General features: G+C 40.5%; 1 protein-coding gene across 1 annotated transcript in view; it reads right to left on the bottom strand.

Annotated features, from left to right (window-relative positions):
* LOC126365973 (venom serine carboxypeptidase) overlaps positions 1–26,420 on the bottom strand; it is a 138,103-nt gene that overhangs the window by 4,317 nt on the left and 107,366 nt on the right. The window contains exons 5-6 of the mRNA XM_050008771.1: positions 20,376–20,542; positions 7,805–8,050 (exon numbers count right to left, since the gene is read on the bottom strand). Coding sequence (XP_049864728.1) covers positions 7,805–8,050; positions 20,376–20,542 — 413 coding nt within the window. The remainder of the gene's footprint in view (positions 1–7,804; positions 8,051–20,375; positions 20,543–26,420) is intronic.

Genomic DNA, 26,420 nt, shown 5'->3' with positions numbered 1-26,420 from the left:
CTTGTCAATTGTTCCGTAAAACTCCCTCTGAAATTCTCTACAACCTCTTGTTCTTTCAGTTTATCCAGGTCCTATCTCCTGAAATTCCTGACTTTTTTTGCAGTTTCTTCAGTTTTAATCTACAGTTCATAACCAATAGATTGCAGTCAGAGTCTACATCTGCCCCTAGAAATGTCACAGTTTAAAAACTGGTTCTGAAATCTCTGTCTTACAATGATATAAGCAATCTGAAGCGTCTCCAGGTCTCTTCCATGCATACAACCTCCTTTGATGATTCTTAAACCAAGAGTTAGCTATGATTAAATTATGCTCTGTGCAAAATTCTACCAGTCAGCTTCCTCTTTCATTCCTTTCCCCCAATTGTCATTAACTTACTATTTCTCCTTCTGTTCCTCCCATGAGTACTAAATTTTTGTGTCATTTAAGTAACCAAATAATTTCTTTTATCTCATCATATATTTCTTCAATCTCTTCATCATTTGTGGAGCTTTTGGCATATAAACTTTTACCATTGTAATGGGTGTGGGCTTCGTGTTTGTCTTGGCTACTACAATAGCTTGTTCATATACTGTTCATAGCAGCTTGTCTGCATTCCTACTTTTTCAATGATTATCAAACCTACTCCTGCAGTATCCCTGTTTGATTTTGTTTTTATAGTATTTACCTGGCCAGAAATCCTGTTCCTCCTGCCACCGAACTTCAGTAACTCCCACTACATCTAACTTCAACCTATCAATTTCCCTTTTGAAATTTTTTAAACGTACCTGTCCTGTAAAGGGACCTGACATTCTACACTCCGATCCGCATGGCAGCGGTTTTGTTTCTCCTGATAACATCCAACTACTCAGTCCCTGCCCAGAGATCCAAATGGGGGACCTTTTTACCTCTAGAATATTTTATCCAAGATGATGCCACTATCATTTAATCATACATTAGAGCTGTATCCCCTCAGGAAAAATTATGTTTGTAGTTTCCCCTTGCTTTCAGCCATTTGCAGTACCAGCACAGCAAGGTCCTATTCTCTTCTCTTCCAAACTATTTATCGTCCATGTTTCACTTCCATACATGGCTACAGCTCCATACAAATACTTTCAGGAATGACTTACTGACACTTAAATCTATACTCCATGTTAACAACTTTCTCTTCTTCAGAAATGCTTTCCTTGCCATTGCCAGTTTACATTTGATATCCTCTCTACTACGACCATCATCAGTTATTTTGCTCCCCAGATAGCAAAACTCCTTTACTACTTTAAGTGATTCATTTCCTAATTTCGTTCCCTCAGCATCACCCAACTTAATTCGACTACATTCCATTATCCTCATTTTGCTTTTGTTGATGTTCATCTTATATCCTCCTTTCAAGACACCGTCCATTCCATTCAACTGTTCTTCCAAGTCCTTTGCTGCCTGACAGAATTACAATGTCCTCGGCGAATATCAAAATTTTTATTTCTTCTCCATGGATTTTAATACCTACTCCGAATTTTTCTTTTGTTTTCATCACTGCTTGCTCAATATACAGATTGAATAACATCGGGGAGAGACTACAACCCTGTCTCTCTCCCTTCCCAACCACTGCTTCCCTTTCATGCCCCTCGACTCTTATGACCGCCATCTGGTTTCTGTACAAATTGTAAATAGCCTTTCGCTCTCTGTATTTTACCCCTGCCAACTTCAGAATTTGAAAGAGTATTCCAGTCAACATTGTCAAAAGCTTTCTCTAAGTCTACAAATGCTAGAAACATAGGTTTGCCTTTCCTCAATCTAGCTCCCAAGATAAGTCGTAGGGTCAGTATTGCGTCACGTGTTCCAATATTTCTACAGAATCCAAACTGATCTTCCCCGAGGTCGGCTTCTACCAGTTTTTCCATCAGTCTGTAAAGAATTCGCGTTAGTATTTTGCAGCTGTGACTTGTTAAACTGATTGTTCGGTAATTTTCACATCTGTCAGCACCTGCTTTCTTTGGGATTGGAATTATTATATTCTTCTTTAAGTCTGAGGGTATTTCGCCTGTCTCATACGTCTTGCTCACCAGATGGTAGAGTTTTGTCAAGACTGGCTCTCCCAAGGCTGTCAGTAGTTCTAATGGAATGTTGTCTACTCCCGGGGCCTTATTTCAACTCATGTCTTTCATTGCTCTGTCAAACTCTTCACGCACTATCGTATCTCCCATTTCATCTTTATCTTCTTCCATTTCCATAATATTGTCCTCCAGTACACTGCCCTTGTATAGACCCTATATATATACTCCTTCCACCTTTCTGCTTTCCCTTCTTTGCTTACAACTGGGTTTCCATCTGAGCTCTAGATATTCATACAAGTGGTTCTCTTTTCTCCAAAGGTCTCTTTAATTTTCCTGTAGGCAGTATCTATCTTACCCATAGTGAGATAAGCCTCCAAATCCTTACATTTGTCCTCTAGCCACCCCTGCTTAGCCATTTTGCAGTTCCTGTCGATCTCATTTTTGAGAAGTTTGTATTTCTTTTTGCTTGCTACATTTACTGTATTTTTATATTTTCTCCTTTCATCAATTAAATTCAATATTTCTTCTGTTACCCAAGGATTTCTACTAGCCCTCGTCTTTTTACCTACTAGATCCTCTGCTGCCTTCACTACTTCATCCCTCAAAGCTACCCATTCTTCTTCTACTGTATTTCTTTCCCCCATTCCTGTCAATTGTTCCCTTACGCTCTCCCTTAAACTCTGTACAACCTCTGGTTCTTTCAGTTTATCCAGGTCCCACTCCTTAAATTCCCACCTTTTTGCAGTTTCTTCAGTTTTAATCTACAGGTCATAACCAATAGATTGTGGCCAGAGTCCACATCTGCCCCTGGAAATGTCTTACAATTTAAAATCTGGTTCCTAAATCTCTGTCTTACCATTATATTATCTATCTGAAACCTTCTAGTATCTCCAGGCTTCTTCCACATATACAACCTTCTTTTATGATTCTTGAACAAAGTGTTAGCTATGATTAAGTTGTGCTCTGTGCAAAATTCTATCAGGCGGCTTCCTCTTTCATTTCTTAGCCCCAATCCATATTCACCTACTACGTTTCCTTCTCTCCCTTTTTCTACTATCAAGTTATGGCATCAAAATATCTTGTTAGGAAGATGCTGACTGCCAGCAGGACAGCCAGTCTCAAATGAGATGACAATGAATTGCTGGGAAAGACTAAGAGATTTACAAGTTAAAAGACATTTGTAATAGAGATGATGGAGAAACAAAAGAAATGTATCGACATTAAAACAGAAATTAGAATTGATTGCGAGATTTGAGAAGGGGGAAACTGCTGCAAAATTAAGTGTTGCTTATGGTACTGGAATGCAGACTGTTTGAGACATTAAAAGGAATAAGCAGAAAATACTGAAATTTGGCAGGAAATGCAATTCTAATTATGGACTATCTGCACAAACAAGTATGAAGAGATCTACACTGGATGAATTAGATCCTACTTTTCTGTGATGGTTCAGCAAAACAAACGAGCAGAAGATGTCACTGTTTTGGCATGATGTGTGCTGAAAAAATTAATTTTTTTCATGTAGCTGTAGGGTTAGGGGAGACTTTGCTGCCTCATCTGGTTGGCTAATCAGATTCAGACATCATGGGATCCACAAACTTAATGTGCAAGAAGAACAGCTTAGTTCAAATGTTGTGCAGCTGATTCCATCTGGGAAGAGTTCTAGAAATTTGTGGAAGAAGAGAATTTCACACCAGACCAAATTTCTATATAGGAAATGTCTACCAACCAGAAGCCTTGCTTTTAAGAGCGAAGTTTATTCTCTTAGATACATGTCATCTAAAAATACCTCTGGGAACCACAAAGATAAGTAACTAATGATTGTGGTGGTGGTGGTGGTGGTGGTGGTGGTGGTGGTGGAGGAGGAGCATCCAAGGTTATCACAGCTGCATAGCTACCTGTCCATTATTACAACATAAACAGAGTGAAATTTTCAAAAACTGGTTCAAAACACATTTTGTACCATAAATTCGGCAATTTCTAGAAGAGAAAGAATTGGCACAGAAGGCTGTTCTATTGCTTTATAACGCCCCTTCAAATCCTGATGGGAAGATTCTCGTATTTGATGATCTGATCGTTAACTAAGTTTCTACCTCCTAACATGACAGCCATTATACATCCGATGCACCAAGGCACAACAGCATCAGATAAATGGCACTACTGGATTGGTCTACTGAGAATGCTAGTTGATGAAGATGATTTGGTGGCATTCTGGAAGAATACCAGATTTCTGATGCCTGGCAGGAAATCAATCTGCATATTTTAGTTATATCATTGAGGAAGATTTTCCCACATATAGAAGAAAATGATTTTCATAGTTTCAGGGATGAAGTAAAGATGACAGCACAAATAATGAACATGGCAATGGATTTAAGTGGTTTTGAAGATGTCGATAAAGTAAATTTGAATGAGTGACTTAAGATCTAAGCATATGAACTGGCTTCCCACACACAGATTGCTGCTTCACAACAAAAAGAAGAGAACAGTGAATGTTAAAGTGGGTGTGAACACAGTGACCTTGTCAGCCATTGTACCACATTGCAATGTGCTGATACCAGTGCACCAGGGGGGGGTTTCAGTACAATGACATTATTGCTGCAAGAAATTCAAAATGCTGTGCAAAAAAATGTCAACTCCTCTCAAAAGCAGACTGAAATCACAGACAGGCCTACAGTACCTATGCACAGAACTTTGATAAACTTTCAAACAAAGAATATATGTTTAACACTTTGGCAACCAAGCCCGAGCATAGGTAGGGCCACAGAACTGCTTCGAAACTACAGCACCCAAGTATATGTTGGGCGGCTGTTGCACGCTGCTCTCAGCGTATTAGCCATTCGGAAGCAGACTGGCTACTGTGGTAGTGCTGTGTGGAACATCTGCCTGTATGTCCTTTAACTGCTGCTCCCCTCTGTTTTCTGGTTTTAACACTATGTTAAAAGAAATTGCTAGACATGCATAGCAGTTTCTATGACGCACTGAAGTATTGTGCATTGCTGTAGCCATGAGTTTCAAACATTCTCGTTACTGTTTGCCATTTATTGTTAATTTTTCTCTCAAATATGTCATGTTTTCTGAGCGAGAAAGAAATTTTAGAAGCCTTAGAAGAAGAATTGGGCGATTCTGAGTCTTAGTGGGAAATGTCTGGGTGTGAAGAGGATTCAGATACAGGTAAGGAGCTGTCTAGTAAAGTTTTTCTTCAGTATTATTATTACGACTTATATTGCTCGAGTTGCTTCAGTTAGCAGAAAATTTATTTCTGTTCATCTCGTCTATCTTGCAGAGGAATCTGATGAGCCTGCATCTGTGCAGCCAGTGCTTACTGAGTGCTTACTGATCAAAGTACATCCTCTGCAACGCAAGCTTTGGCTGCAGCACAGCTGTCTGCATCTCCAACAAAGAGGCAACGAATTTCATGGAAAAAAACCACTGATGCCAAATTAGGTTGGTAATTTGCTGACAATCGGGCTACTGTGCCACAATTTGTAGAGAAAAGTGGAGTAATGGCCGCTGTTCATAAGAATTCCACTCCTCTCGATGTGTTTTTCATCTTTTTCACCGATTCCATAATGAAACACACAAAATCCACAATAAACGGATATGCGAAGTCTGTTTATGACAAACTCAAAGCAGCTTCCAGGGTAAAGCCTCACAGGTTTTGTAATTTGTGGGTGGGAGTAAAACTGCACAAATTTTATTTGTTTTTATGTGTCTTGTGGGGAGAAAAAAAACTAACAGATCTCTGGTCTACCAACAATTTTATTTCAACCCCTTTTCTTGGTTCTATTACGGCCAGAAACAGATTCAATATAATATTACCAAACCTGCATTTGAACGACAATGCAATGTACATTCCGAAAAGTCAACCTCAGCATGAACCCCTGCATAAAATCAGGCCTATCCTGGATGATTTTTTATTAGAATCACAAAAATCATTTTACCCATCAGAAAACCTTACTATTGATGAAGGCATGTGCGGTTTTCATGGAAGAGTGGTATTTTGGGTTTACATAAAAAATAAACCTGACAAGTATGGAATCAATACGTTTATTTTGAGCAATTCCAAAACTGGTTATGTTCTTAGATTGGAGGTATATGCTAGGAAAGGATCACAAGACAACTCCATAATACTATTATTTGAGAAGTTTCTAGCAGATTACCTGGGAAAAGGCCACACTGTTTACATGGACAGGTTTTATAGTTCACCAGCATTATTCAATTTTCTGTGGCAACATAAAACGAAAGCACACGGTACATGCAAGACTAACCGGAAAGAACTACCAAATGAAATTGTTTCCAAAAAAACTGAAAAGGTATGTGTGTGTCAATGAGGTGAAATCATCTGCTTTGTTTGAAATGGACAAACAAAAGAGATGTACTATGCCTGTCCACTGTGCACAAAATGACCAGCTCTGAAACATGTTCATACAAAGGAAGGTAGCAAAGTAAAATCAAAACCAGATGACATTCTTGACTATAATATTAACAAAATGGGGGTTGACAGGAGTGATCACATGATTTCTTACTATGTATTTAGGAGGAAACAGATGAAGTGGTGGAAGAAATTGTTCTTCCTTATGCTTATAAAGGGTGCAACAAATGCATTTGTCTTATACCAGGAAACCAGGACTCCTGCGCAAAGAAAGAACTGCAATTCTTCCACTTTTCTATGACAAATTGGTGAAGGACTGATTCACAAAGGTACAAATTTGGCACTAGACAATGTTCCTAGTGAAACTCACAGCAACATATTCTAGGACAACACTTTGCAGAAAAAATTCCAGCCACTGAGGAGGAGTGTCCAACTTGAGTGTGTAAAGTTTGCTTTGAGAAAACAAAACAAAATCTAGTGGTAAAGCAGCTAGGAAGGAAACCAGCTGGTGGTGTCCAGACTGCAATGTACCACTCTGCATGCCAGAATGCTTTGAAATCTTTCACACTGAAGCTAATTAACTGTGAATTTACACAAAACTAAAACACACTTTTTTGTGAAATCAAAATCATACATTTTATGTTTGTTATTAATTTTGTCATCAACCAATCTAATTAAAATAAATGTTTAAAATAAACCTTAAAGACTGTTCTTTTATAATATGTTTTCTGTTTCAATATATCTTAAACAGAAACGTGCCAGTGACATTTCAAAAAACGCTAAAAATAGCCGGTCCATTGGTCCAAGAGTGTGTGTATGCTGCCAGTCCTCAAAGTGTTCAATATGTGTCTATTATTCATGCATCTTCCCCCCATCTTCGAATAATTGGGAGTATACTGTATATGCTTTAATAGTAATATGAATAAGTACATCTGTTGCTTCAGATGTTCAAGTTGTGGTAAACTTGAAATTTTAAACTATAGTTGACATGCAGAAGGATGTACATCATATACAATTAAAACATTAATTAGCAGGAAATATACAAGCTATATAAGGGATAACGCCCAGAAATAAAACCTTGGCAGGTGTACAACCCATGAGGTGCAACCCCACCAGGACAGTCAGGAGAAATAGATATATGCAATAACAAAATTATGTATCAGAACCAGAGGTTCCTGGGTATATTCCATAACAAAAATTCTGATATGGTCTTCCAACCATTTCAGTTGTGCTACTGTCAGTTACCAGCTCATATTGTGTAATGTTAAATGGACGATAAAAATTGGTTTGTATAGTAAAAAGGCCACAACACACAAAAGTTATTTCATAACAGACCCGCCGTTCTTATGGTCACAGGCTATCACCAACAATTTCTAATGCATCAAATCAAAAAGAAAAGATTACTAACCCATGGTCTAACAGACTGCATGATATCTTCCTTAAGAAACACTTCAACCTTTGTGCCATCATTGTATGTCCGATTTCCAACATGGATAGCACGTCTTACTTTAGTTAGCTGCACGAATTCACCTATATCACCTCCATATTTGAGTGGTTTGTCACTAAGATAATTGAAGTAGTTTAAGAATCCAGTCAAGTTGTAAAATAAAGTTCCCGTTGACAGCAAATCACCATTCAGCAGTGCATCAAATACCTGTCAACAAATTTTAAAAACATATTACATTCAAGCCACATGCAAATTACAAAACATTGCAAATGGTTAGCTTTAATCCTTAGTTATAATACATGATTTTCTCCAGTTAAATGAAGAGATATAATGTTCCTGTTACTGAGCAGCAGCAGCAGCAGCAGCAGCAGCAGGTACACATGCAAACAAAACACTTGTTTTACAAGATTCAAGTTTCTTCATCTTGTGAAAAGAAAGAGTATGAAAAGAACTGGAGTACTCAGGCATTATGTCGAAACATTCACACATGAAGGTAGATTAAGAGCAACACAACAAGATGAGGGGGGAAAATAACAGTAACATACAAAAATCCAATAACTTTTGTTGCAAGGGATGTTTACAGAATGTACTGTTTTCATTTCCGTATCTCTCCAATTAAACTTTAATTGGACTATCATTTGAACAAAAATTTCATGAAGCCATGGACTTGTGATAGAAAAACATCAAATAGAACTACCTGCTTTTTCAATCTTGAGGTGTTTCAGTTCTTCCTTAGGAGACTTCTTGTTACATCGTTGCATGTTTCACTCATTGTAGATCTACAGAACATGATTAATGAATTAAAAACTGACTGCAGAGCTGAGTAAGTTTGATGTGCAAAACCAAGTGCATATTGGGAGGAAAGCTTGCTGTGTTATTCATTAAATTGGCATTAAATGCAATAAATGCTCAATCACCAAGTTGTGATAATACACAAGTTGTTATTGTATTGTGAAATATGTTGCTGTAAATGATGTATGTACATATCACATTTTGCAGGGTAACATCACATGGCTTTGTGGTTCAATTGTCAAGTGCAGGACTACAGATCCAGATTTATAGGGTCTCATCCTGAATTAGTTCTAGAGTTTTTATTTGTCACTCATCACTTCTTTCACCTCTGTTAATGCTTGATAATATGAAAAATTGCTGAGATGCACTGTGGTTTGGAATCCATGTTAAACCTTAGGACCCTCTATACCTTGCCTGGTAAATCAGTAATGGTCCAAGTAAGGCAATGGTATTCCCTTGGTAGGATAGTAATGTGCTTAGTAAAGTGCTGTGCTTTAGCAGCAGGCTGGGGTAATAATGGCCAGCAACTTGTGTTGGCCAGTTTGATGTAGAAACAGTCAAAGTTGAAAGATTCAATTCTTTTTATTTAAATTATGACTAGTTTCATGTTACCTGAACTTATTTTTGAATCATCCTGAGAGACAGAAACTCAAAGGATATGTGTACCAGACAGACAAAAAAACAACTGTGGTGTTCAAATCAGACTTCAGGTCGATGAAAGCTCTTTACCTTATGTAGTAAAGATTTGTTCATAACAGTCGATCCTGTGAGGACAAAAGGAAGCTAGTCCTGATGGTTCCCTGAAGATACAACATGTTTATTCATTTGGGGATAGAACTGAAGGAAATCCCATTTCTGACAGAAATGGGTTTGCTTCATGTCAGCTATTGACTACACAAATAGAAAACTACAATCATCTAGCTTTATTCTTTTGTAAAGTAGCATTTCATAAATCAGTTACAGTCTGCAGCATTTCTATAATATGAAGTTATACTGCAAAAAAACCTCCAACATTTCACTAATAAAATTAGCTGTTTTTAATACAAACATATTTGTGTTTACTAATTTAGGACTATCAGTCACCTCAAGGTGCTGTAGAAAATAGTTTTGCCATTCCCAATATTTTAAAAGAGGACCATAACTTTACTGCACCTGTCTTGCACAAAGACAACTTTCATGTCACTTTAGCTACACTTTTGATTGCATCTCAGAAGGAAAACTCCAACTGAACATCTCTTGATTAGTGCATAAAATACATGAATTTTAACTGCTCTAAAAAGTCTATGTCCATAAGGAACAGCACACCAAAGATCATGGACAGTATCCCTGCAATCTGTGCTCCTCACACAGTAGCATTCCTATTCAAACACTGTATTTCCTTTTGAATGGTGTCTACAGCCAAACCAGGTTTTTTTTATTTATTCTGGCTTGGTATCTTTCTTAATTTTCTGTTGTGAGGGGCGACTTTTATGTTCACAATAAGACCAAGATGATTGCCCTACCGAACCTCTGAGCAAATTTATTAGTTATATTTAACATAAAATTTCAATGAGAGTAACAAGAACAGCACTACTTCAGTCACATTTCAGCCTTGGGTGATTTTGTTCTTATCCCTGAGGTTAAAATGACGAACCATAACCCTATTAGTGTAAGAAAAGGAAGGAAGATTAGGATTTATATTCAGTCAACGACAAGATCTTCAGAAATGTGCACAAGCTTGGGTTAGGGAAGAAGTGTGAACAACATCAGCCATACCCATTCAAAGGAACCATCTCAGCTTTCACCTTTAGTGAATTAGAGAAATTGCTGGAAGGCTAAATCTGGATCTAGATGGCTAATTCCTCTTAAATAAAAGCCCAATGCCTTACCACTGGGCTATCTGTGTCACAACAGTGACTTACATGTTCTGCAGTTCAAATTTATTCTATGATTGTGTGTGTCGTATGTGTAATGGAAAAACATATATTGTATCTGCATTCTGACAGCTGTCACCCCTTTGACAGCAAAAAATTGTCCCCTTTTAGCCTGTGCACCCATGCATGGTGTATTTGTAGCGATAATGATTCCCTTGCCCAGTATGATGTTTGTTTTGTTTTAGGGCGCAAAAAAAGTAGCGTCATAAGCGACCACAGCAGAACTGTAGAACACAACGACAACGAGAGGAGTTAAAAATGATTACATGTTAATCCCAATTGACGGAAGAGAAGACAGCTAAAAACAGGAATATGGAGAAAGGTCTATAAAATACACCATACAGACACAGAGGTAATGAACTAAAAATTAAATGGCCTTCGCCATATTGTTAAGACACATACAAAGTAAAACATGGTCTACAGCCCACTCATTGTTCGCCAAAATGACCGGTAACTCAGATGGCAAACACAAACGAGAAATGTAAGTGATTAAAAAAGGAAATTCAGTCAGAAAATAGAAGACAGTCAAACGTTGGGCACACTGTGCACCACTTAACAAACGGAATTGGCTAAAAAGACAGTTCTCAAGATGCAACCTAGCTAAAATGATCTCCTCACAGCAAGAGTGAGAGGTGATCATCAAAGCCACTGGGAGAGGTTTAATAACATGGAGGTTGATCCCATGAAGGCACTCCACCTGCTGACAGATGACAACACAGAGATCATTAAAGGTAATGTAAGAACTAGTGGGCTGACGTACAATGACTGCAGCCTTGGCAGCAGTCTCAGTGGCCTCATTTCCTGTCCACCTGACGTGACCAGGAACCCACAAATCTCACAGTGTCTCCATCAAGAACGGGATGGGCTGTGTACGGCACACAGAAGCTTTAAAGGGCACAGAGAGTCAGAGCATATGTTGCAAATTTACAAGCCTATGTTACCAGATACTGTGTGGCCTGATGCAGGGTGAAGAGTTCTGCTGTAAATACTGGGCAAGTTCCAGAATCAGATACTGAAAAACTGTCTGTGCCAATGACGAAGGCACACCCGACACCATGGTCTGACAGAGAGCAATCAGTGTACACAAAGGTACAATCGCGAAGTTCCATGCGAAGATTGTGAACTGAAGATGATGCAGTGAGGCTGGAGTAGTGTCCTTAGTAAGCAATTGAAGGCCAAGGTGAACATGGGCTGCCGCACGAAGTCAAGATGGTGAAGGGTTTACACCCAACGGGAAGGTTGCAGGTAGCATGAAGTTAAGTTGCTGGAGGAAGAGATGAAAGCGAACTCCAAGAGGTAACAGAGAAGAGAGACACGCCCCATACTGGCAATCAAAGGAATTATTGGAGAAGGAGGCCAGGTGGCCACGTCCAGCAGATGGACGGCTTGCATATCTCCTGAGGAGAAAGTCATGGCAGTAGGACAGCAGTAGTTCTGCAGCTGCCGCATACAGATTCTCAACCAGGCTAGGGTAAAAAGTTCCAGTGGCCAAACGGTTAGTATTAAGATGGTGTAAGAGGGACAAACATGCAGATTCGTAAACAAAACAATCATAGTCTAGTTTCAAACTGACAAGGGACTGGTACAAATGGAGGAAGGTGGTTCAATCTGCTTCCCAGGAAGTACTACTGAGGACACGTAAGACACTGAGGGACTGCATACAGCAGGCTTCCAAGTGACACACATGGGAGGAAGAAGAAAGTTTCCTATCAAGAGCCCCAGGAACTTAATAGCTTCAATGAACGAAAGAGTAACAGGCCCAAGACGTAAAGATGGTGGAAGAAACTAATTGTGCCCCTAGAAATTCATACAAATGGTTTTGTCAGTGAAAAAACAAAAGCCAGTGTCAATTCTCCATGAGTAAAGATGATAGATATATCACTGAAGATGCTACTCAATGAGAGATGTCTGTGGAGAACTGCAATAGATGAAAAAATCGTCAATGAAAAGGGAGCCAGAGATGCCTGGCAGAGACTGGCCATTATTGGGTTAATGGCAATAACAAAGAGGATGATGCTCAGGATGGAAGTCTGAGGTGCAATGTTTTCCTGGATAAAGGTTTCCAACAAGATAGAACCCACAAGTACCTTGAAAACATTGTCTTTTAAAAATTCCTGAAAGAAACAGAGCAGTTGGCCACAAAAGCCCCATGTGTAGAGTGTACATGAAGATACCAGTCCTCCAGCATGTCTCACATGCTTTCTCCAAATCAACAAACATAGCCAAAGTCTGGGATTTCCAAAGAAAATCATTCATGACATGACTGATAAAGTCATGAGATTAAAAACTGTAGAATGGCACCCTCAAAATCCACACTGTGCAGTGATCAGTAAATTGCGAGACTCAAGCTACCATATCAGTCGGGAATGAATCACACATTTCATAACCTCGCAAACACAGCTGGTGAGACAAATGGGGGGAGGGTGGCATAGCCAGAAGGAAGGGTCCTTAACAGGCATAGGTTTGGTTATAACAATGGCTTCATTCCAGCATCTAGGAAATGTGCCCTCTGCCCAGATACGGTTGTATGTGCCCGCAAGAGAAAGGTGCTGCAACATTTGTGAACATCATCTGGGCCTGGGGCAGAGGATCGGGATGAAGTGACAGCATTATCTAGTTCCCCCATAGTTACGGCGGCATTATAGCACTCTTAATTATGAGACGAGACGGGTATCGTCTTAGCCACCTCTGCTCATTTCCAATGGAGGAAGGCAGGAGCTTGAAGTCTCCACAAAATGGCACACCAAGGTGTTGGAGATAGCAATAGGGCCTTGGTCCCAGAGAGCTGTTGGAGGTTGACTCACACAACAGAAGAGGGACGAACTGTTGAAGAGCTAGTGAATGAAATCTGGCTAGCTTTTTTTGCTACCCCAAAGAATGTGACAACACTATGCACGCTACCGTTTATAAAGAATGTAGTTTGCCATCATAGGATGATAGTAAAAACAGAGAGCATGTCTCGGAGTGCGAAACGTGTCATGGCATGCCTCTGTCCACCAAGGGACTGGGACACACTGCAGTAATGAGGAAGTTTGAGCTATAGAACATTCTGCAGTGCAAGGATAACATTTGTAAGATATTCTACATGGTCATCACAACTGGGGAAATATTCATCGAAGGTCGCCAGGGTGGAGTAAAGCCTCCAGTTGGCCTTAGTAAGCTGTGCATGTAGATGGGGTAGCAGTCAGCAAATGGAGAAGTCAGCAAATGAATAGCACATGGGAAATGGTCACTAGAGTATGTGTCAGAGAGAACGGACCACTCAAGACTATGGGCCTGCTAGGCAGTGCAGAAGGATAGGTCCAAATGAGAATAGGCATGCATGGAGTCTGAAACAAACATGGGTGCTCGTGTTAAGGCAAAAGAGATTAAGTTGATTGAGAAGGTCAGCCACAAGGGCACCTCTCCGACAGGTTCTGAGAGAGCTCCAAAGGGGATAGTGCACATCAAAGTCGCCGAGCGGTAGAAAGGGGTGAGGTAACTGCTAAATAAGCTGGAGGAAGTCTGCCCTGGTGACATCGAATGGTGGAGGGACAAAGGGAAAAGGTCAATTGAGAAAGGGAAAGGCGAACTGCAACAGCTCGAAGGCAGGTAGTCACGGAGATGGGTTGACAATCATCATCATTCCGTATGAGCAGCACGACTCCCCCATGAGGTGGAATGCTGTCCTCATGGGGGAAGGTCAAAATGAACCCGGAAGAAATGTGAAAGCTCAAAGCAGTCATGAGGATGAAATTTTGTTTGCTGAAGGCAGAGAACAAATGAACGCTGTGACTCTAAAAGCAGCTATACATCCTCTTTATTGGAGCAAAGACCACAAATTTTCCATTGGAGGAGAGTCATAAAGAGGAAAATATGAAGACATGTCACCTCGACAGCTGCTGAGTGCCAGCCTTCAAAGACTCGTTGCTACAGGGCACAGAGGCAGGAGGATCCTTCTTCACAAGATCTACAGAAGCGTCAGCATTCTCCTTCTGTCAGCCTGGGGTGCCATGGGCAGAAAAATGATTGGTGGTGCACACCAGCAACATGGAGGTTGGCCGGGCGAGGCTATCATGTAGCGACATCGCTGAAGAGGATCTTCGGGTCGGTGAAGGAGAAGACCGTTTGCCTTTGACTCCTTGGAGCCTTTCCAGCTGACAGAGGAAGACTCAGATATTGGATGGCTCGAGAGATGCAGGAAGTCTTCATGGAAGCATTCCTTTAGTCCTTTCCGGCTCGCCGACTTTGTAGCTGGTGACTTCGCCCCAAGAGGCCAAAGTTTGGTGGCATGTTACACAGCTGGAGAAGGAGATAGGGACACTACCATGATGTTGGGTGATTTCACAAACACAGTACTAAATTTGAGGCTGCCGGGCAATGTCCGTGGAATGAGATGTAGCGAGAACAGTACTGTATGTGCCAGATGGTAGAATTCAGTGTTTCCAACTAGCCAATAACTTGCAAGCAACCAGGTAAGGCACTTTTTCCTTCACTCAGATTTCCTGGACAGCCCTCTCATCAAGATACAGGGAAAACTCACAAGGGGAGGTGGCATGGTCACCATTGCAGCTGATACAGCAGGAAGAGGGAAGTGGACAATTACCCTCATGAGCATCCCTTCCACAGGTTACACATTTGGCTGGGTGTCGACAGGACTTTTGAGTGTGGTTGTAATGATGATACTGGTAGCAGCACATCAGGTTCGAAACATACGGTTTTACTGTGATGACTTCATAACCTGCTTTGATCTTGGAAGGAAGCACTACTCTATCAAGGGCGAGAAAAAGAGTGCATGTCGACACTAAGCATGCTTGTGTCATTTTCATCACCTGACGGACTGTAACGACACCCTGATCACAGAGGTTGGGGATTTCTGCCTCGGTCAGACCACTGAGCAGCCTAATGTAAATAACACAAAGGGAAGAATTCAGCATTCTATGGGCCTCGACATGAACAGGGCCATGGAGGAGCATTGAACAGGGCCATGGAGGAGCGAAGATGCAAGCAGCAGTAGTTTGCTTGAGCAGGCTACTGCTGATTCTCAAGCACAAGTGCCATAGCAGAAACAAGAGCAGGATTACACAGGGTCAGCAATTGCATCAACACCTTTCTGAGTAATGAACAGATTTACAGTAGCGAAGGACTGACCGTCTTCAGTACATGAAACAATGAGGAACCGTGGTGCACCTGGTAGGGTCTTTGAATCATTAGCCCCATTCTGATTGTTTCATAGCCCCTGACTATGAAGATAATTGGCTCATTGCAAGAAAATCCCCCATGATTGCCAGCGTCTCTGATGGTGCGCTCCTTCCAACTGGAGGCCCCCTTCATACAGGGATGCACACACCTTCGGTGATTGCTCCCACCTCCTGAACACCTGACAGAGGGACCAATTGTCAATTTGGGAAGGTAGTAGCTTAGGCAATCACCCCTCCCTGGACCTGCCCTCTACCAGAGGGTACATGCGAAACCTGCCTGTCGACCCGGGGCTGGGAATTATGCATTAATCAATCACCTGTTACTCATCAGACGCATGGGCCAGCCTTCAGGAGAGCACAAGGAGGAAGAAGAAAAAGAGGAACTTCAAATGCTGAAGTCGAGGAAGGATAGGTGAAGATGAATGAAGAAAGAAAAAAGTAATGAATAATAAGACCCCGTAGCAGACCCCAATGCAAGATCTACGCATTTCACTCACACAGTAAATCCTATTCTAGTCCTGTAACAGTTTTATTCTATCCCATCAGAGGCAGGGTCATATGTGAAAGTAATCATGTCATATACCAGTTCTGAAATTTCTGCACAGCATGACCACCAACCAGCCTTCAGCCAGAATAAATGGCCACTGCCTAACTGTGGCCAAGAGGAGAGTTGACCATAGTTGGCACGACACGCTGCTGAGTACAACTTGGTCAATTTAATGGCTACTTTGCAACTTTTGCCATCTGGATTCAAAGCTTCAGTGGAGAGGAGGAGGAGGAGGAGGAGGAGGAGGAGGAGGAAATGAAAATGATGGCAATTGTCAAAGTGTAATTACTGCTGCTTCTTAGTTGGCTTTATATTTACTGAGGTGTGAAGCTGGCGTTCAGTGAGATAGAGGTCAGTGTCAAAGAAGGCGCAACTAAATTTCAAATTAACTGTAAATGTGATAAGAGATTCAATGATTCAAACAGTTCAGTCTTATTATGGATCCTGATTTAAAAATACAATTAGTGTGTCAAATTCAAGTAGAGGCTGACATTTCATGGATTCAGAACAGCAGACCCAACATGTTCATGTGCTTTCTCTCTCTCTCTCTCTCTCTCTCTCTCTCTCTCTCTCTCTCTGAACACATTAATAATAGTAAATCTTTTCCAAAACTAACTTATACCAGTGAAGGATGGATAACAGCACTTTACACCAAGTTCCTGTATTTATTATTACACTATTGGCCAACTTTGGAAGCCATTTACAAGTGAAACTCCTGTAAAAGTCTCAATGTGCAACAGAAATCATGTAACATGTAGGTTGTCCATTACATAGAGTACATAGATTCAATAAAACAATAAATCACCTATCAAATATCGAATGTCTCACAAGCAAGATATTTGATGTTTTGAATTATTTCTGGTACACATTTACTGCAATATATATATATGTTAGTTTCACATGAAAATTGCTTCAAAAGCTGCAACTACACAGAATCAGTAGAGGGATAATACAGCCAATTTCCTGCAGATAGTATACATCATTAGAAAATGGATTTATCCTTCAATAGATCTCTAATGACTTTGGAACCTAATTTAAGAAAACCGTGCATTCAGATATTCCATTTCATGACAGACAAAGTAACATAACCAAGTGCAAGTTTTAATTTATTTTTTAAGACAGCTCACATCCAGTGCTTCAAGCACTGCAGAAAGAACTTCATTTCCATGCCATTTATGATTTAAAAACTCAATTGCTTAATATATTTGCATATTCACTTGTATCACAAAGAGTAAAAAATGTTGCATTTGGACCTCAACATGTAAACAATTTTTACTGTCCTGGTCAAATGGTTCATCCAACCAGCAAGAACACTACACCAGTGAATACAGTTCAAACTGAATGAGGCATATCACGTTGTTGTTGTTGTTGTTGTTGTCTTCAGTCCTGAGACTGGTCTGAAGCAGTTCTCCATCCTACTCTATCCTGTGCAAGCTGCTTCATCTCCCAGTACCTACTGCAGCCTACATCCTTCTGAATCTGCTTAGTGTATTCATCTCTTGGTCTTCCTCTGCAATTTTTACCCTCCACACTGCCCTCCAGTACTAAATTGGTGATCACTTGATGCCTCCGAACATGTCCTACCAACCGATCCCTTCTTCTAGTCAAGTTGTTCCACAAAATCCTCTTCTCCCCAATTCAATTCAATACCTCCTTATTAGTTATGTGATTTACCCATCTAATCTTCAGCATTCTTCTGTGGCACCACATTTCGAAAGCTTCTATTCTCTTCTTGTTCAAACTAGTTATCGTCCATGTTTCACTTCCATACTTGGCTACACACCATACAAATACTTTCAAAATCGACTTCCTGACACTTAAAACTATACTCTATGTTAACAAATTTTTCTTCTTCAGAAACGCTTTCCTTGCCATTTCCAGTCTACATTTTATAGTCTCTCTACTTCAACCATCATCAGTTATTTTGCTCCCCAAATAGCAAAACTCTTACTACTTTAAGTGTCTCATTTCCTAATCTAATTCCTTTAGCATCACCCGATTTAATTTGACTACATTCCATTATCCTTGTTTTGCTTTGTTGATGTTCATCTTATACCCTCCTTTCAAGGCACTGTCCATTCCGTTCAACTGCTCTTCCAAGTCCTTTGCTCTCTCTGACAGAATTACAATGTCATCGGCGAACCTCAAAGTTTTTACTTCTTCTCCATGAATTTTAATACCTACTCCAAATTTTTCTTTTGTTTCCTTCACTGCTTGCTCAATATACAGATTGAATTACATCGGGGAGAGGCTACAACCTTTTCTCACTCCTTTCCCAACCACTGCTTCCCTTTCCTGTCCCTCAACTCGTATAACTGCCTTCTGGTTTCTGTACAAATTGTAAATAGCGTTTTGCTCCCTGTATTTTACCCCTGCCACCTTCAGAATTTGAAAGAGAGTATTTCAATCAACATTGTCAGAAGTTTTCTCTCAATCTACAAATGTTATAAATGTAGGTTTGCCTTTTCTTAATCTAGCTTCTAAGATAAGTCGTAGGGTCAGTATTGTGTCACATGTTCCAATATTTCTACGGAATCCAAACTTCTACCAGTTTTTCCATTCATCTGTAAAGAATTCGTGTTAGTATTTTGCAGCTGTGACTTATTAAACTGATAGTTCGGTAATTTTCACATCTGTCAACACCTGTTTTCTTTGGGATAGGAATTATTATATTCTTCTTGAAGTCTGAGGGTATTTAGCCTGTCTCATACATCTTGCTCACCAGATCGTAGAGTTTTCTCAGGACTGGTTCTCCCAATGCTGTCAGTAGTTCTAATGGAATGTTGTCTACTCCCGGGGCCTTGTTTCAACTTAGGTCTTTCAGTGCTCTGTCAAACTCTACACGCAGTATCGTATCTACCACTTCATCTTCATCCACATCCTCTTCCATTTCTATAATATTGCCCTGAAGTACATCACCCTTGTATAGACACTATGTATGCCTTCCACCTTTCTGCTTTCCCTTCTTTGTTTAGAACTGGGTTTCCATCTGATTTCTTGATATTCATGCAAGTGGTTCTCTTTTCTCCAAAGGTCTCTTTAATTTTCCTGTAGGCAATATCTATCTTACCCCTAGTGAGATAAGCCTCTACATCCTTACATTTGTCCTCTAGCCATGCCTGCTTAGCCATTTTGCACTTCCTGCCAATCTCATTTTTGAGACGTTTGTATTCCTTTTGCCAGCTTCATTTCCTACATTTTCTTCTTTCATCAATTAAATTCAATATTGCTTCTGTCACCCAAGGATTTCTACTAGCCCTTGTCTTTTTACCTACTTGATCCTCTGCTGCCTTCACTACTTCATCCCTCAAAGCTACCCATTCTTCTTCTACTGTATTTCTTTCCCCCATTCTTGTCAATTGTTCCCTTATGCTCTCCCTGAAACTCTACTATCACATTATTCAATGTATATTCTTTTAGGTGTTTAGGCTCAATATGATATGTCTTTTTGTCAGCCTCAACATTTTCAATGATGAAGGTGTTTTGCCTGCCTGTCTTTCCTCAGTCTGAAACTTTCAATGTTAGTTCTGTCTCTGATCTGTGAGGAATATGAACCTTGTAAAAAAAAAAAAAAATTAATAAATAAATAAAAAAGAGGAAGAAAAAAAAAACAGCAATTAGGAAGAGTTACAAATGATAGTATCTGGTAGCAGATGTACTTGGGACTGCATTCATCAAAGTTGTATTACATCAAGAAGTGGTACAGAAAATTCGTGTTGGATATGCACTTTAAGAACCAGTAGCTTCTTTGATTCAAATTAAGAAGAGGAAAAAATCCTGTTTCAACAGATTAAATTCAGTTTCATAGGTTCACAGTTTTTCCCATGCCTTATGTTTCAGTCTTATACAAATAAAATATTTTCTTTCAGCGACAGTTTCATTATAGACTGGCCTAATGCTGTAACATTGTGTCACAATATACATCATTCAAGAGCCTTTAATTTGCTGAAGTACAGTAACACATTTGGACCCCGGATAACAATAAAACTTAGGATATCACAATAACTATGATTAATAAAAAGCTAATGCCAGAATTATAGCAACGGAAAACATACTAGAGGCATAAGGATGGCAAGACTAACTGCAAGTAACTATCTTACATGAAAAGCTGCATCCCAGTTCTTTTCTTGAATATACTTCACTCCAAGCTTCTCTCTTTCATGGAATAAATCTCTGCCCCTACTATCTATCAATCCTAGTTGATAGAGGTAGTCACCATATTTCAGCATATGCTCAGGATCTGACAGACCATTACCAATAGCCATACCTGAAATTAGAAAACAATACAAAATTAGTTTCAGTAGATAAACTTTTTGCACTTTACGACAATACTGTAGAAAGAGTAGGGTGAACATGAGATCGCTAATATGATACTGTGAGAAGAAGTAGACAGAGCATTGAAATGAGGCATCTGGAGTAGAGCACATATCCAAATTATCAACATCCTGGGTAGAACTAAGAACCACCTTGTATGCATGATACACGAGACAAGCAAAATTCCCTTGGATATCAAGAAAAATGTAGTAACTCCAATAACAAAAAATGTCTGAGCTGACAGGTGTGAATATTACAGAGGTCATGGCGAACACTATTGATAACAAGAAGTGAAAGACATGAAAGTATGTTACTAGGACAGAGAGACCCACAACACAAAGTGCTAAGAATAAAAGCAGTTTTAGGAAATCTAGGAAGAGGCAGGAAACCTTGCCAGCAAGTAGGTCAAAGCAAGTGGGGGTGGGTGGGTGGCTGGGGGAGGGGCACATCTGTGGAGGGAGACATGTCCCCCACCCCCATCCCAGCTGACAAAGCAGTTAATAATGCTCTCCTAAACAGATGAGGAGGAAAATGACGAACAAATATAGGGAAATTAAAGTGGTGTAAAGCTGGCCTGGCTGTCAATCAAATATGGCAGCACTGCAAAATACTGATGTGAATGGAGCAACTGGTAGTAGCCAATCTAGGGAAGATCCATTTGGTTTCAGCAGAAATGTAACCACATGGGATAATACTATAATTTCTCAGGTTTTCTCAGCATGATTCATTAGTAGTAAGCTTCCGGTTGCTCTGGCGTGCCATCCAAATATTGTGCATAAAATGGAAACAACTCTGCAGAGCATCTGAAAGCACACTATTACTGGATAATACTGACAATACAACTTATGGGCTGAAGAAAAGCACACACACAATCTTCTGACAATGTTTACCAGAGCACACTGTTCAAAATTTTGAAGCTATTGAGGACCAAACAGAAAGAGCAAAATGTTATGCTCAATTTTTATAGCATTCAGAATTCAGCTATAAAAGTCTTAATTCAAACAGCCTAGAGGAGGAGGGAGAAAACATTGTGGAGATCGAGGCTGGAATACGATAAGCAACTTCAAATGACTACATCCACATCTGTACCTGCATACCACTGCATTGCATGGCCCAGGGTACTTCCCACTATACCATTTATCAATTATTAGAGCTTTTCCCCATTCCATTCCTCTACAGAACACAAGAAGAATGACTGCTTAAACACCTCTGTGTGTACTGTAATTAGTCTAATCATCTCTTCATGATTCCTCTAGGAACAATCACAGGGAGTTTTAGTATATTCCTAGATTCCATTTTACAAGTTTTCTAAGTCGGCTTTTGTAAGGTAGTTTGTGTACCTATAAGCACCTGCTATTTCAGTTATTTTGGCATTTCTGTGAAAACCCTGGGTCAAACAAACCTGTGAATTTGTGCTGCCATCCACTGTATACGTTCAACACCACCTGTTAGTTCTATTTCATAGTGGTCGCACACAATATAGCAATTTTCGAGGATGAGTTTTACAAGTGTTTTGTGGTAATCTCCTTTGTAAACTGACTGCATTTCTCTAGTATTTCACCAATGAACCACAGCCTGCCAAATGTTTTACCTACAATTGAGCCCATGTGATCAGTCCATTCCATGCCCCTACAAATTGTTACACCCACATATTTGCATAAGTTGACCAATTCAGAACTTACCTCACTGACACTGTAGTCATATGATACTATGTTATTTCATGTTGTGTAGTGCAAAATTTTAAATTTATGAACATTTAAAGTAAGTTGCCAATCTTTGCACCACTTTGAAAAAAGTTGCACAAGTATTCTGTCAGATCTTGGTAATATTTCAGACAGTACTTCATTACTGATAACTTCATCTACAAAAAGTCTGAGGTAAGTACAGACATTCTCTGCAAGATCATTAATATAAAACATGAACAGCAAGGATCCCAAAACACTTCCCTGGAACACACTGAACGTTACTTCTACATTTGTCTATGACACTCCATCCAAGATAAGTGTATTCCCCACCAATAAATTTTCAATCCGATTGTGTATCTTTGTGCCCACATATAATTGTACTTTTGATAATTAGTGTATGTGTGGTGGTGGGTCAAATGTCTTTTGAAAGTCAAGAAACACTGCACCTATCTGGCTTCCTTCATAAATAACTGGTGTGGAAAGCACCAGATGGGTTTAACATTGTAAATGTTTTTGGAATTCTCAGAATAGAAGTATCTTCTACGATACTACATCAAATGGATGTCACGGATATTGGATAGTAGTTTTACGCGTCACTTCTGCTACCCTTCTTGTAGATGGGTTTGACATGTATTTTCTTACATCCACTGGGCACAGCATTTTATTCAAGGAATCTGTGGATATTATAATTAATTCTGTAAAGGATCTGATACATATTCCATATATCCCTGAAGATTTGTTCAGTTTTAATTACTTCAGCTGTTTCTCAATGCCACCAAGTTACATATCTATCTCTCATGTTTGTAATAGAATAGTAATTAAATTGCAGCAATACTCCCAGACTTTCCTTTGTAAAGGAACATTTGAAAACTGAAGTAAGCATTTCTACTTTTGTTTTGCTATTCTCAGTTTCAGTTTTTCTCATCCACCAGTGTCTGTACACTTACTGTGGTATCACAGCCACACACGACCGGAATATCTTTGCGTTTTGTGAGAGCTTTGTTATTCCACTACAGTACTTATTGAAGGCTTCACATGTATTGCTTTTCACAGACAAATGCATTTTATTTGGCATCTCTCTGTCTGTAGCTCTAGTCTAACAATATTATGAAAAGGATAGTTGCTACTCACCATATAGTGGAGATGCTAAGCTGTGGCGCAACAAAGAGACTGTCACAAGCTTTGGCCAACAAGGCCTTTGTCAAAAATAACACACACACACACACACACACACACACACACACACACACACACACACACACACACACAAAGCTGAATCCACACCATGAGCAGTGGCCGCAGTGCATGGTGGGAGGGGCAACTGGTTGGGGGTAAGGAGGCTAGGGCAGGGAGGGGGAGGGATAGTACGGTAGGGCTGACTGGATGCGTTTGTGGAATAGAGGGTTGTGAAATGCTGGAAGGGGAACAGTCAAGGGCTAGATGGCTGAGGACAATGACTAACCAAGGTTGAGGCCAGGAGGATTACAGGAACATAGGATACATTGCCGAAAACTTATTTCCTGACAGTTTTTTGTTGTGCCTCTGTCACTCAGCACTTCCACTATAAGGTGAGTAGCAACTATCCTTTTCATAATACTGTTACATTCCATCCTGGATTTTCCATTGTTTGATTTTGCCTGATGGCTTTTCTTCCATCCTAACACAGTGCTGTTTTCTTTTGTTACTATTTTCTAATGCATCACTATACTCAATGCCCATCCTCCTTTCTCTTCTTCCTTGTGTTCCTCTTGTCACCTTACAAATCTCCCTACATGTTCTGCTTATGAACCACACTACTGTATCGGCCATGCACAACAGACAGCTGCAAGACTACACCGATTGTTGGTGCGGCATCTTATGTCCCACATTCCTCTCACCAATATCATTAATCCTATACCGTCAAACTGATCACTCTCCCCACATCACTCACATGTATTTTTGCACATTATTTCCTGCACCTTTCCGGTGCCACACGATCTTTTATCTCGTCCTACCATCCCCTCCCCCCCCCCCCCCTCCATCATCCTATCCCACTTTGTACCTACTAATTCAGTCACATCAGTGATCCCCCTCCTTCACACTCATCCACCCTCAGACCTGCAACCCACAGTAAAATATCTTTTTATTTGTATCTTTTCTTTGATCTCATTGTGCCTTCATGGCAATTTTGGTGGATTTTTGCCTTTGAATAACATTGTACTCCCTCAGATTTAATATATTTTCCCCCCGTTTCATCTGTTTCATGATTTTTCGCATGTATTTGGGCGTCTTTTTGCGAATTTTTTTGGACATAATTCTGTGTCATTTATGTATTTTTTCGTGTTTATTTCCACCACTATGGATCCTTGCTCCTTCCATATGCGTCAATGCAGAAAAGTTTCCTTATCCCCAGCCAGAACCTATCCCCACAAACTGTTCCTGCGTTGTTAATTAGCTCATGAAATCCCCTAAATGGTTTTACCATCAAATTACCCATCTCCGGCTGTCACCCTTCCTTCCAAAATGACCTCCCTCAGTTCAGAATCCACCGATACTTAGCCCTCACCAACATAGTCCTGCAAGACCATATCAATCAAGCTCAGACCTCCTTGCAATACCTTCTTTCCATCCGTAATATTCTCCTTTTATGCAATCCCAAATTTCTGCAACCCATAACACACACAAACTCTTGCCGTCCAGGAACTAGAGCAACGTGCACAATGCTACCTCAAAAATCTCTCCACTGTGCCCACTTCCTACTCCCACCTTTGAGTACCACTACCCACCAACTCTGCAACAACCTCCAAACCTCCTCTGTGTCCCCTCACAGCCGACAAACCCTGTCTTGCAGACCTACTACATTTACCCTATCCTCCAAAACTCACTCCCACCACCACACAGAATCCAGAACCTAAACAGACCTGAAACACTGTCATGAACCTTTCCTCCAGAAGCCTTAGCTCCACAGAATCATCAGTCCTTTCCATAGGCCTCACCTTTTGTCCCACTCCCAAATTCAATCATCCAGGACTTGTTAATGACTTCTATCCTTTTCCTGGTCCCTACAGTGGAAACACTTTTTCACTACCAACCCCACCAATCAGACTCAACCAATGATCAAAGCTGAACCCTGCCTGACTCAGTTCACTCCTCCAGCCAACTGTTATCCATTTGCACTGAGCCCAGATCCCCCCCCCCCCCCCCCCCCCCTGATAACTTTCCAGAATTTCTTGACCTGAGTCTTGCATTACCATCATTCCCCAAATCCCTCAACATGCAAGCTAACCTTTCATCCACAGAAAGAACTGCAACCACCACCTAAAAACTGATTCTGACCTTATAATCCTACCTGCCAACAAGGGCTCTACTGCTACTGTTTTGACCTGCAAGGATTGCCTAGTAGAAGAACTCCACCAACTGTCAGATTCATCCATCTACAAACCCTGGCACAGTGACCCCATTTCAGAAATTCAGCAGGATCTCCAGTCTCTCGCGAAATCCTTAGGCCTGTCCAAGATCCTCCCTCCCACAGTCCATCTCTGTCCTCATCCCTACCATTCCCCACTCTCCTACCTTCTACATGCTCCCAAAGACCATAAACCCAACCACCAAGGACACCCCGTTGTGGCTGGTGACTGTATTCTCAGTGAGAGAATGGCTGCTCTCGTAGACCACCACATTTAACCTATTACCTGGAATCTAACCTCCTATGTAAAAGATACCATTATTTCCTCCACTAACTCCCGACAGCTCCTGTTCCTTTACCACAAAGTGCCCTTCTCATCACTATAGATGCCACCTCCCTTTACACTGTTTAACACTACCTTTCCAAACACCCAACAGATTCCAAACCAACAACCTCCTTCCTAGTCACTATAGCCAAGGGGTACAGCTATGGGCACCCACATGGCATCATCCTATGCCAACCTATTTATGGGCCATCTACAGAAATCCTTCCTAAATGCCCCCTGATGACATTTCTGTGATCTGGATCAAGAGTGAGGACCCCTATCCACATCCCTACAGAACCTCAATACCTCCCCCATTCCCTTCACCTTGTCCTACTCAACCCAAGAAAACTAACTTCTTAGCTCTTGACCTCCAACTCAAAGATGGCTACATTAGTACCTCTGTCCATATCAAACATACTAATCACCAGCAATATCT

This window comes from Schistocerca gregaria, chromosome 4 (genome assembly GCF_023897955.1).
Source record: "Schistocerca gregaria isolate iqSchGreg1 chromosome 4, iqSchGreg1.2, whole genome shotgun sequence".
Taxonomy (NCBI): Eukaryota; Metazoa; Arthropoda; class Insecta; order Orthoptera; family Acrididae; genus Schistocerca; species Schistocerca gregaria.
The sequence above is the reverse complement of the archived record's forward strand: the minus strand, read 5'-3'. Positions and strand labels throughout refer to the sequence as shown.